The sequence below is a fragment of the Macaca nemestrina genome, chromosome X (assembly GCF_043159975.1).
Source record: "Macaca nemestrina isolate mMacNem1 chromosome X, mMacNem.hap1, whole genome shotgun sequence".
NCBI classification, from domain to species: Eukaryota; Metazoa; Chordata; class Mammalia; order Primates; family Cercopithecidae; genus Macaca; species Macaca nemestrina.
In genome coordinates, this window is record NC_092145.1 from 19581426 (window position 1) to 19594353 (window position 12928).

The following is a 12928-nucleotide window of genomic DNA, read 5'->3' on the forward strand; positions in this document are numbered from 1 at the left end:
CTTTTCACTTCTGTACCTCTTCAGTTTGTCTTTTGTGGTACTGGGCATCTGGCTACCTGTCTCATTCTGTATGATTCTGACACCTAATTTTTCTCTTGTAGGTCATTTCACTACTTGACTTGGAGTATGCTTGACTCCTTCTGAATCTAGCGTGGTCTCTGTGACACCGTTCTCTATCTTCCTGGCATTCTCTCTTTCTCTTTATTCCAGGGATTTTTTTTTTTCTCTCTGAGACAGAGTCTCACTCTGTCGCCCAGGCTGGAGTGCAGTGACATGATCTTGGCTCACTGCAACCTCTGGCCCCCAGGTTCAAGCAGTTCTCCTGCCTCAGCCTCCCAAGTAGCTGGGATTACAGGCGCCCACCACCACGCCTGGCTAATTTTCATATTTTTAGTAGAGATGGGGTTTCACTATCTTGGCCAGGCTGGTCTTGAACTCCTGACCTCGTGATGCACCCTCCTTGACCTCCCAAAGTGCTGGGATTACAGGCGTGAGTCACCCTGCCCAGCCCATTACAGGGATTCTTAAGTGTCCCTAAATAAACCTTAGTCTATCTTTTGGTCTCTGTCTGACTCTGGCCTTTTTCTGCCTGAGGCAGCTCGCTTTTCTTTTTTCTGTCTTTGTCTTAGCTTCTGTCTGTTTTTCCCCATCTTTATATCCTCTGCCTGCCTTTCTCTCAGTGTGTTGTATTTTTATTTCCCTCTCTTATTTTCTGTCGCTCTAATATTTACGTTTTTTTTCTCTCTCCTTTTCTCTTTGGTTCCATTTCTCCCATGAAGCTTCCTCTTGTCTTTCTCTGCGGTGCTCAGTTTCCTCCCTCATCCATACCATTGCTCTTCTACGTGCTTCCTCTCCAGCCCTGCACCCGATCTGGAGAGCTTCCTGATTCTAGGACACTTCTTATACCACCTCTTCCCCGTCCATGGTGTACTGTGTCTCTGTCTCTCTCTTTCTGAACCTTTTTCTGTGGTTGTTTATGTTCTGTTTCATGCTCTAGTATTTGGTAGACTCTCATTCAGAATTCCTGTCACTTCCCATCATCCTCTGTGAAACATCTCTTATTTTACTTATCTGTAGTGAAGAGATGAAGGCCAGAGAGAGAGAGAGAGAGAGAGAATGAACTAAGTAAAGATAAACCAAGAAAGAACCAAGAACTAAGTAAAGAACCAAAGAAAGTGAAATATAAACTGTGTGTAGAGTGAGTGGGAGTCCATGGAGGAGAGAGACAAGTCACAGGGACTGAGACCAAAAAATAAAGACTATCTTAGAGAAAGAGGAAGCTGCCAGAGAGAACACAGAGAAGAGAAGAGAATGCAGCAGAATGACACTACAGACAGAAAGGGAGCCACGGACATGGCAGGAGAAGGGGCAAAAGAAAACCCCAGATAGCTAGTGCAGGGGAGTCCCAGACAGAACAGGGGACATGGGACACTGGAAGCAGGCTACATATAGCAAAAGAGAGGAATTCTGGAGAGCAGAAAAAAAACCCATACTCAGTGGTGCTGAGGTGTATATGAAATGGGATAGGAACTTCCACGTGAGCCCTGGGTGGCCATAGTGTGAGAAGGGATCTGGAAGAGAGCACAGTAGGTAATGCATTTGGAAACAGTGGAATAGAATCAGAAATAGTTTAATAATACAAAGTTAATCTTTGTTTTTAGTCTATTATAGTTTCAGGGTTTCTAAGTAATTCAGAACAACTGCCTTTCTGTTAGAAAATACAGTTTTCAAATGTTGCCATTATATCAACTTTAAGAATTGCAGTTGCTTTTCTTCTCAGAAGATACGGCTCCTCTCCATTTTCCTAGTACATTTATCTTTGCCCTTGGTAGAAACAGTAGAGGCTTTGTAAGAATGGCGTTTGCTGTGAAACGGTTGTTGTTAGGGAAAAATAGAAGACCTTTGGTCCTAAAAGTTGATTTGCTTACCTGAGTTCATGCTGTGGTACAGTACAAGGATGAGAAATATTTGAGAGAAGAGCTCATTTCTGGAAGTGGAGTTGTTTTGCTACAGTATGGCATTTACTTTGTATAGCTGTTGTCTTAATCAGTTTAAGTTAAAGTTGAGGTCAAGACAAATATATTGATTGTCTTTTTTGAAACTTTATTTTTATTAGTTAACACCAGAATTTAAGCTGTTACAGATGTGAGTATAATAGATGATTCCGGTATAAATTTAACTTTCATGTGTGCTGATTTTTCCCCTGCCTCCTTCCACAAAGAATTTAAGATAACTTAAAAATACATACCACACCAGATGATAAAATAAATGGTTGGGGGAATCAAGCAGAGGGGAAAATTAAGGTAGGCAAATAAAACATAAGGTATGATTAGCATACACAAAAGTACACCAATCAGTCTTTGCACAGTTGCTAGAAAGAGGCTACACATTTGGCTCTAAGTTTCCTAATGATATAAACAAAGAGGAAAGCGTGGTCATTTTCTCAATGCAGGGTCCATAAGATAAAAAAAAAATGAGTTATTTAGGAGAAGCACTGGTACTGATAGATAGCTGAGACATATCGCCAATTATCTTAAACTTTTACCTGAGACAGAAATTTGGTTATGGTTTATTTTATAAGCTACAGATCAAAATTATACTGACTAATATAATGAATATGTAAAAATATATTGGCATTTATTTTAAATAGGAAAAATTTACAGCCATTCTTTATCGTACTTTGGAACGGAGGAGACTTGCTGACGATTATCAGCAAAAAAGATGGTCATGGGGAGGCTCTGCAATGGCGAATTCTGAGAGCAAAACTGGTAATTAATACACCTGTTAAATTTTAAGTTTGTTTATGTTCTTATTTAAATATTGGCTATGAGTAGAAGCTTGCATTTACAGCAAGATTTTAGTGTTTGTATCCTAAACAAAAATACTGTACATAGTAAACTTAAATTTGTATCATATGCCATTGCAAAGGAAACAGGTGAAATGTTATAGTAGATTTTAATTAGCTCAATATACCTAAAATCTTATTTAAACTTATAATCAGCAGAAAAATGATGAATAATGAGTAAGCTTTACACAGCTTATCGAATGCATATTTTTAAAAATAAGTCTACCTTGTCTACTGTTGATTCAGTGTAAATTTTCTTATATGCACATAATTCTACACAATTTCAGAAAACAAAAGTAAAATTTATATAGTTTAGAAGGATTGGCCAGTTGCCGTGGCTCAAGCCTGTAGTCCCAACACTTTGAGAGGCCAAGGCAGGCAGATCACTTGAGGTCAAGAGTTTGAGACGAGCCTGGCCAACATGGTGAAGCCCCGTCTCAATTAAAAAAAAAAAAAAAATTGATTGACTGGCAGTGAATATTGTGAGCTTGAGTAATGTAAGTCTGTGCTCCATAGAACTACATCATGAAAACTCATTTTGTTTCAGTTAACGATGCTTTCCTCCTTGAAATATGATTACAGTAAGTATTATGTCTTTTCTCAGCCAATAAACGATCTGCATCTACTGAAAAACTTGAACAGGGAGCTTCTGCTTTAATCAGACAAATGCCTTTGTCATCTGCAAGCCTTCAAAATTCCGTTGCCAAAAGTAAGTAGTTATTTCATGTATTCTACTGAATTTCTATTTAATGAAATCAGTTATTTATATGTTTACAGTACCACCTATTTAGATTGTGGAACATTTAGGTTTATTTCAAAAGAGTCCCATGTTACTTTACAGCAGAGGGAGAGAGTTAGTCATACTTTTTTTTTTTTTTTTTTTTTTTGAGACAGAGTCTCGCTCTATTGCCCAGGCTGGAGTGCAGTGGCATGATCTTGGCTCACTGCAACCTCTGCCTCATGGGTCATGGGCTCAAGCGATTCTCATGCCTCAGCCTCCCAAGTAGCTGGGATTACAGACATGCATCACCATGCCCAGCTACCTTTTGTACTTTTGGTAGAGACGGGGTTCCACCATGTTGGCCAGGCTGGTCTCAAACTCCTGACCTCAAGTGATCCACCCACCTCGGCCTCCCAAAGTGCTGGGATTACAGGCGTGAGCCACCATGCCTGGCCTTGTATTTTCATCAATATACTTGTTTCATGATGTTTGTGTTAATCATATCAGATGGGATTATTGGACCTCAGTAGCTGAAACTGAAACATATTTTGGTCAAAAGACATTGCCATTAAGTGGCATAATTATTTATTTGAAAATCAGTTCATATTCTACCAGACTATAAGTGAAATTGTGTTTTCTACAGACTGGTTAGACTAGTTATTCAATTTCCATTAAGTATTGTGAATATTACCTCATTTTAGAAAAATAATAGCATATATATAGCAGTGGACAGGTTGATCTGCATTACATATGTCATATTTGTTATTCACAATTATCTTAGAAAATTGACAGACAAATATAATTGCCTTCCTTGTTTTATAATTAAGACTCCAAGAAATTCAGTGATTTCTACTCTAACATCCTTTTCTATGGTCTATATTTTGGTCATTTGATAGATGGATCATGATATTTAAATTGTACCTTTCATTTATAAGTCAGTGTTTTCCCCCAAAAGCAAATAAAGTGATAATGATGTTTAATGATAGACGTATTGCCAAGCTCCACTTTACTACTCTTCCTAATGGCAACACAGAGTTGTTTCAAATACAGTGAAGTTGTCTACTATGAATAATTCAAATATCTTTTTGTTTCTGGTATGTACCCTTTTAATTAGTGTTCCTTATTAAAAGAAAAATCTATATCCAAGTGTGTGTCAATAACCATGTCTGGCTTGTAGCACATGGTGCCTCTCACTGATAATTGAAATGGATTAGGCAACCGTACCCATCAATCCAAAAAAAGGATCCCTTTTCTTTCCAGAGGAAAAAAAGGAGTGTTCTTGAGAGGAAAAAGAGAGAACAAATTCCACATCATTCCTTTAAACTTAGCCATTAAAAAAGATGAGGAAGGATGGCTTTTGTGCCTTGTGAATTGAATAAGGCGTAATTATAGTTTGAATTTTAAAATGTTTGTTTTGCATTATTAGGTGTCTCGACAATTTTTGAGCAATGCTGATTGCTGTAAAATTCCAGTACAGCAAAAGATTTTGGATACCATTTAAAGTGTAATTAATTGTAGCAGTACTTAACCTTATGGAAAAGATTTCCATTTTTGCCTAAAACAATATAGTTTTTAATATGTTGAAAAGGATTTCGAGGGGGAAAGGATTTCTGTTCAAACTTACATTGTGTTATTTGTACTTTTAGGACTCTTAAAATTTCAATGATGAGCTTGAGAGGTCTTTTATTTTATTGTCAGTCTGAGTATATCACATTTTCTCTTGTATTGGTCTGAGAAAAGTTCATCCACTTACCACCTCCACCCTCAATGTGCTTTCCCAAAGCATTTTTATGTATAGTCTGGGTTCATTCATAGATTAATATGGGAAGATTTTCTCTGGCACCTTGCTTATAATATGGTAAAATTAATTTATTATTCACCAACTAAATCCTTTAGAAAAATTAGATAACATTAATTGCAGTGCCATGTTTATGTACTTTCATGTTAATATATCTTAATTGTTCCACAAGCATTGACTCTGTTTTACTATCTAATTGCTTTCAGGAATTAGCAAAGATTTATCTCATAGACATTTATTACATATTTAATATAATGAGCAAAAGCCTTATTAGTGAGACAGGTCAAGAGAAGGGACAGATTATGACTTCAGGATAATAATTAGTTAAATTGTACTGTGACGGAGCAATTCCAAATAAAACTTTTAAAATGATTTCTTTATTAACTTTTATTACAAGAAGGTATGTGTGGAAGACACTTTGTGAAATAACTTGCTTAAAGGTACAGTATGTTGCACACTCTGAAATAATGAATGCTATAATTAATGATTTCTAAGAAATAAAATCCATATTGGCAATGTCTTACCTTTAAATTGAAATGAAACCTGGTCAATTCAGAGAGATCAACATTTTAAACTCAAATGAAGTTAATAATGTAACCTGTAATATTTTAAATAACTATTTTAAATCTGGGTTGATTCAAGTAGTCTGCTTTTTTCTACTCATTGCTGATTCATAATAACTGCTCACACCATTTTGTCATTTTTTGCAGTATGCTAATGAAAGGTACTGACTTTAATCACATGATCGAACCACCTCTGTGGTTCATGCTGCTCAATCATGTTATTAATTCAAGGAATTTTCAGATGATGCTGTGTTGTCAACATGTACTTTAGTTTACAAATCCCCGAAAGATAAATTATTATTATTTATTTTTTTTTTTTGAGATGGAGTCTTGCTCTATCGCCTGGGCTGGAGTGCAGTGGCGGGATCTCAGCTCACTGCAAGCTCCGCCTCCCGGGTTTAGGCCATTCTCCTGCCTCAGCCTTCGGAGTAGCTGGGACTACAGGCGCCCGCCGCCTCGCCCAGCTAGTTTTTTTATTTTTAGTAGAGACGGGGTTTCACCGGGTTAGCCAGGATGGTCTCGATCTCCTGACCTCGTGATCCGCCCGTCTGGGCCTCCCAAAGTGCTGGGATTACAGGCTTGAGCCACCGCGCCCAGCCGAGAAATTATTTTTTAAACAGACATTTCAGCCGGGCGCGGTGGCTCACGCCTGTAATCCCAGCACTTTGGGAGGCCGAGACGGGTGGATCACGAGGTCAGGAGATCGAGACCATCCTGGCTAACCCGGGGAAACCCCGTCTCTACTAAAAAAATACAAAAAATTAGCCAGGCGAGGTGGCGGCGCCTGTAGTCCCAGCTACTCGGGAGGCTGAGGCAGGAGAATGGCGTGAACCCGGGAGGCGGAGCTTGCAGTGAGCTGAGATCTGGCCACTGCACTCCAGGCTGGGTGACAGAGCCAGACTCCGTCTCAAAAACAAAAAAAACAAAAAAAAAAAACAAAAAAAACCAGACATTTCTCAGTATTCTGAGCTAGAATATCTCAAGTGAAATGAAAGTGTCTACACGGAAGCAGATTATTTCTCCTTGGGTTGCTTAAATCGTGGCATCTATACCAATTGTTAATATTCATTTTTATTTTAAAAATACTAGTTATAACTATTTAACTTGTAAGGTCCAGGACCCGAGCCTCTGAAAGCCATTTTTTGGCCATGATGCTACAGCTATCAATAACTTTATACCTGATATCAAAAGAATGGCTCTGTAGGGTAAAACACTGACAGTCTGTTCAAGCCTACACATTGATACATGTGTAACTCAGATAATTCATTTTCTTTATGTTAAGAGCAAATATCTTTATTTAAATGATACCGGAGCTTCATGTTTTCTTCATTTTATTATATTGGTGTGTGCACGTGTGTGTGTGTGTACATGTGTGTATACATATATATCTTTTTAAAATATATGCATATATAACAAAAATACTAGTTATAACTGAAGTATAAATTGCTTTTAAGTATTAGGCATCATGTCTAAAGGGTTGTATGTTTGTAATTTGGGAACTTTGATGTCAGATAGTATCAGACATTTTACCTCTTAATTTTTACCATTTTCTAAATAATTTTTTTTTTTTCATTTCAGATAAAGAATAAACTTGTTTTAAGTTTGGGGATATAGAATCTCTGCATAATATTTGAAATTAAATCTTATAAGCAAGGTAGAGAACATAAAAAATGTTTGAAAAAGGAGTGTCTCACTCCTGAGATAATTAGTAGTTTATGAAAACTAATATTCTTTTGTACTTGCTCTCTAGGGAAAACAGACAAGGAGAGAAGCTCATCTTTAAATAGAAGAGATAGTAACCTACGTTCGTCTACTGATAAAGAACAAGCAGAAAGGAAGCCACGTGGTTAGTTGCTTCTAAATACAAATTTTAAATAGTTTTTTAAAAGAGGTATTTTATGTCAACATTGAATTGCTTGAAAAATCATTCCCAAAATTGGAAGCCAAAATACTCCTTCTTAAACTAAAAAATGTGCTTTGGTGCCATGCTTATTTGGCTAAAGCCAGAAAAATCTGTCTTTAAATGAACTATATAATTCCTGGCATCATCTGACAAGGGGTGGATAATGCAGCTGAGGAAGTAAATCACAGAATATTGGTATAGATAGGTGTGTACTGGAGGATTTGATTCACTTCCAGTATTTCATTAATTTGGATTTGGAAGTTGAAATACCTGGCCACATTTCGAACTTGAAAGCTTTGCCCTTGCTTCATAACATTACCCACATACATCCTTTGTGCATATTTTCACTGCTGATTATTCACAAAATTTCACAGTGATTACTAAAGCATTTCTTTATATAAAATAGTTTCTTTTCTTTCTTTCTTTCTTTCTTTCTTTTTTTTTTTGAAATAGAGTCTCGCTCTGTTGTCCGGGCTGGAGGGCAGTGGCACCATCTCAGCTCACTGCAACCTCCACCTCCCGGGTTCAAGCGATTCTCCTGCCTCAGCTTCCCGAGTAGCTGGGATTATAGGCGCCTGCCACCGCGCCTGGCTAATTTTTGTATTTTTAGTAGAAGTGGGGTTTTGCCATGTTGGTCAGGCTGGTCTTGAACTCCTGATCTCAGGTGATCCACCCATCTCGGCCTCCCAAAGTGCTGGGATTACAGCTGTGAGCCACCGTGACTGGCCATAAAGTTTCTTTTTAACACCTTTCCCTAGCATTTTCCTTTCACGTGTATTTGTTGCTTTTTGTTTGATACCAAACCATTCCTTTATAGAAGACTCTCCACTTAATTGATTCAGGTCAAATCCTGTTAGAACAAATGTCATTGACACAGGGATCTTTATGAACATGAAGATTTATTGGAGCAAGATATTTACAACAAAATTTACTTTTAACAAAAGTGTTTACTCACCTCCTTGGAGCCTTTGGCAGTGAACTTGAGCATTATGATTTTCAGTACTGTCTATCTGTAGGAATCCTTGTAAAAGTTGTTTTGCCGTGTGCAACTTGATTTCCTCAAGTGTGAGTTCCTCCATAAACTTCATACAGTGGGGAATGACTCTGTTTGAAATGTTACCTAGATTCTTTCCTTAGAGTTATTTTGGTATGTATGCTGTGGCCTTTCTTCTTTTATTCTGAGAATCTCTTCCTTGACAGTGCAGTCCAGTCAGATGACAGTGTTCAATCCTGGTATGTTTTGTGTTGCCGGGAAAGGTGCTGTTGAGAGCAGTTTGCATTGCTCTTTCTTGCTTTGCGTTTGTGAGACCTCCAATGGAATCCTTTGGATTTGTTTGCATTATATAGCTCGTTGCTCATATATCAGTTCTCAAGAGAATGATTTCATCAGTTGTCTGTTCAGCCCAACAAAAGCATCATTAGCCAGAAGCAGAAGTGCTGCTTCATTATCCAGTCCTGGAAAAGATGTTCCAGGTAACAGGTATATGGTGGAAAGCCAGGAGTTGTTGAGTGTTTGCATTTCAAAGCAGGCTTCATTACTGAATTTGTTGCATTTAGGCATCCAAATAGTTTGAATCAATAGTTATCATATTAGTGATTTTACCCAGCATTTGATGTTGCATATTTATTTTATGACTTCTAACATGATAGGGCAGTTATGTGGGAGACAGGTAATTTGTGGGATGAGATAGCTAACTTTGGAGGTGGTTGTTAAATTTTAAAGCTCTATGGGTTTTAAAAATATAGAAAACCTTCACTCATATCAAGGGAGAAAGTTTCCTACTCTACCTTCCTTTTTTCCCCTAAAATATGGAAGAATAGCATAGAGCCACCCTTCAGCTTTTAGTTAGAGAGCTAAAGATTGTTCTTAACATGAAACATCTTCAGGGTTGTGTGGACTTTCATTTATAGTTTACATATAGTATTAGACTTGCCTTTGGATAGCTAGACCCCCCCCCCCCCAATAATGGAAAGGGCTAATGCATTGTTCCTATGAATTTTTTCTCTTTTTTCCCCTCCACTTTTTCCTTTACAGTGTATATCCCACTCCCTTTGCTTTTTCTCTGTTAGTATTCATATGATTAGTAAAATGCATCTAAATGCTATTACAGACTTTCTTGTACTGCAGTCTTACTTCTTTTGTTCTAATTCCTGACTTTTTTGTGCCCAATTATATGTATGTCACGTTATTTTCTGCCAGTCTCCCTTTCCCACCGAATCTATGGTAAGATATTTCTATTACCACCATCCAAAAAACCTCAATATTTTGTCTTAAAAGTTTATAGCTAATAAAAATCCAGTTATACTATATTTTCTGCAGCACAAACTGTTGGTGTAATGTGACCGTTTAGGCATACGTAGATATGTAAATAAAATGCTTTCTCCACTAAAAATGAGGGACTAGGCCGGGCGCGGTGGCTCAAGCCTGTAATCCCAGCACTTTGGGAGGCCGAGGTGGGCGGATCACAAGGTCAGGAGATCGAGACCACAGTGAAACCCCGTCTCTACTAAAAATACAAAAAATTAGCCGGGCGCGGTGGCGGGCGCCTGTAGTCCCAGCTACTCAGGAGGCTGAGGCAGGAGAATGGCGGGAACCCAGGAGGCGGAGCTTGCAGTGAGCCGAGATCGCGCCACTGCACTCCAGCCTGGGCAACAGCGTGAGACTCCGTCTCAAAAAAAAAAAAAATAAATAAAAAAAAATAAAAAATAAAAATAAAAATGAGGGACTAAAAGATAACATTTAATTTCGCTAAAGATTTTATTCATAAGTAGTCAATCTTTGGTAATTTGGTCTATTTTAATTATTTGATAAGATTAGGTGAAAATTTGCCACCCATACTTAAAGATGAGGTGGCAGATAAATTTAACCAGGTCTTTTTTTTTTTTTTTTTAATTTACCAGGTCTTAAGCCACCTCCAAATACCTTTTGAAAAATATTTAATTAGGCCAGGCGTGGTATCTCATGCCTGTAATGCCAGCACTTTGGGAGGCTGAGGCAGGTGGATCACCTGAGGTCAAGAGTTCAAGACCAGCCTGGCAACATGGTGAAACCCCGTCTCTACTAAAAATACAAAATTTTCCGGGTGTGGTGGCACATGTCTGTAATCCCAGCTACTTGGGAGGCTGAGACAGGAGAATCGCTTGAACCTGGGAGGCGGAGGTTGCAGTGAGCCAAGATTGCGCCACTGCACTCCAGCCTGGGTGATAGAGCGAGACTCCATCTCAAAAAAAAAAAAAAAATTAATCGTATAAGCAATAAATATTTCGTGTAGAAGAAGTTTTTAATCTAATCCCCCATTATCCCAGTGCTCACTGGTAACTTCATATTTTTCTTTGCATTTTCTTTTTCACAAAATGAAATAACCTGTTTTCCATCTCCTATGTCCAAAATATTGCATATTATTACTCTTAGTGACTGCCTTAATATGGCCCACATTTCCTTTGGAACATTTGGATGGTATTTTCAATTTTTTCAATATTATAAACAGTAGTAATTAGCAACCTTATACAAGCATTTTTATGTATTTATGTAATTTTTTTTTCCTAAGGGTAAACCTAGAATTAGAATTGCTCGAACAAACAGTATGTACTTTTTATGCTCCCCAGGGAAAATATACACATCTATACTCCCACCAGTGGTGATGAGGTTCTAAACATTGGTATTAATCACTTTCTTTCATCTTACCTGGCACCAAATATTATCATTTTTGTCCATTTGATAGGGAACATAAAATTAGATTGTTAAACGTGGAAGGGACCTTAGAGATCCAACCCACTCTGATTAATGTCTTATTACAGTTTTTAGTGTGGGCGAGAAAATGCTCTTTCTTACATTCTATTCTAAAACATTAAAATATGGAGTGTCTTACATAATCACCTATAATGGTAAGATCTCTAGCCCTGGTGAAGATGTTTAGATTACTGTTAGAAAGGGTTGAAGACCTTGTGCTTTTTTGTGAAAATTATTCTGAAATATAGTATGATTAAAATAGAAACAGCTTATTGCAAACATCAACTTTGGAGAAGCATCTTATTTTCATCTGTAATAGACTATTGCCTTTACAACAACTGTTGTTAATGTTGCTTCTGAAGTACTGACTTTGTGATGGTTCTGTCCTGTGTCTGTCATCCATTTCACTGAACTTCTCCTGTGTTGTGTGTAATCCCTGTGCTTTCCTAATAAACAATCTCTTTTCTCTGTTCCTGTTCTTATACTGTGTACATGGTGCATCCTTTTCTTGTAAGATTTCTAACTTAGGGAATTTCATTCTCTGTCCTCATTCAGTTACAGGTGTCACCAATTATGTAATGCGGTATGTCACTGTACCCTTGCGTAAATGTACTAGTGACGAATTGAGGGCTGTTATGTTTCCCATGTCAGCAATGAAAATACCTCCTCAAACAAAAGTAGAAGAGGCTCCCTTGGAGAAAGTAGAGACACCTCCCAAGGCAAGTGTGGATGCACCCCACCAGGTGAATGTGGAAGTATTCTGCAACACAAGCATGGAAGCATCCCCCAAGGCAAGTGTGGGCATGGCCGCTGAGGTGAGCACGGACTCATCCCCTGTGGCGAGTGTGGATGTGTCACCTGTGGTGAGCACATATGATTCTGAGATGAGCACGGACGCATCCCCTGAGTTGAGCATAGACACACCCCTGAAGGTATACCTGGAAACAATTCCCAAGGTGAGCATAGAAGCATCCCCGGAGGTGAGCCTGGAAGCACTCCCAGAGGTGAGTGTAGAGGCAGCCCCAGAGGCAAGTGTGGAATCACCCCCAGAGGCGAGCCTGGAAGCACCGTCAGAAGTGAGCATGGAAGCAGCCCTAGAGGGGAGCTTGGAAGCACCTCCCAAGGGGAGTGCAGAAGGTGCCCCCAAGGAGAGTGTGAAAGGGTCACCCAAAGAGATCATGGAGGCGTCTCCTGAGGCAATGGTGAAAGCATCCTCCAAGACATCCCTTGAAGCAAGCATGAAAGCATCTCCCAAGGCAAAAGCGAGAGACGCTCCAAAGGTTTGTCAAGTGCCTGTTATTGACAAATTTTCTATTAAAATATGTATATTTTGTTGTATAGTTCAAAATAGGTCAGATTTTACAACAT

The 12928-nt window shown here is 38.4% G+C and overlaps 1 protein-coding gene across 4 annotated transcripts in view; it reads left to right on the forward strand.

Annotated features, from left to right (window-relative positions):
- The window catches only part of LOC105481376 (MAP7 domain containing 3), a 34264-nt gene that overhangs the window by 7909 nt on the left and 13427 nt on the right, over positions 1-12928 (forward strand). For 3 of the 4 annotated variants that reach the window (XM_011740913.2, XM_011740912.2, XM_011740910.2), the window contains exons 5-8: positions 2651-2768; positions 3450-3554; positions 7678-7773; positions 12116-12840. In XM_011740913.2, coding sequence (XP_011739215.2) covers positions 2651-2768; positions 3450-3554; positions 7678-7773; positions 12116-12840 — 1044 coding nt within the window. The remainder of the gene's footprint in view (positions 1-2650; positions 2769-3449; positions 3555-7677; positions 7774-12115; positions 12841-12928) is intronic. The other variant, XM_011740914.2, reaches the window with a different exon arrangement.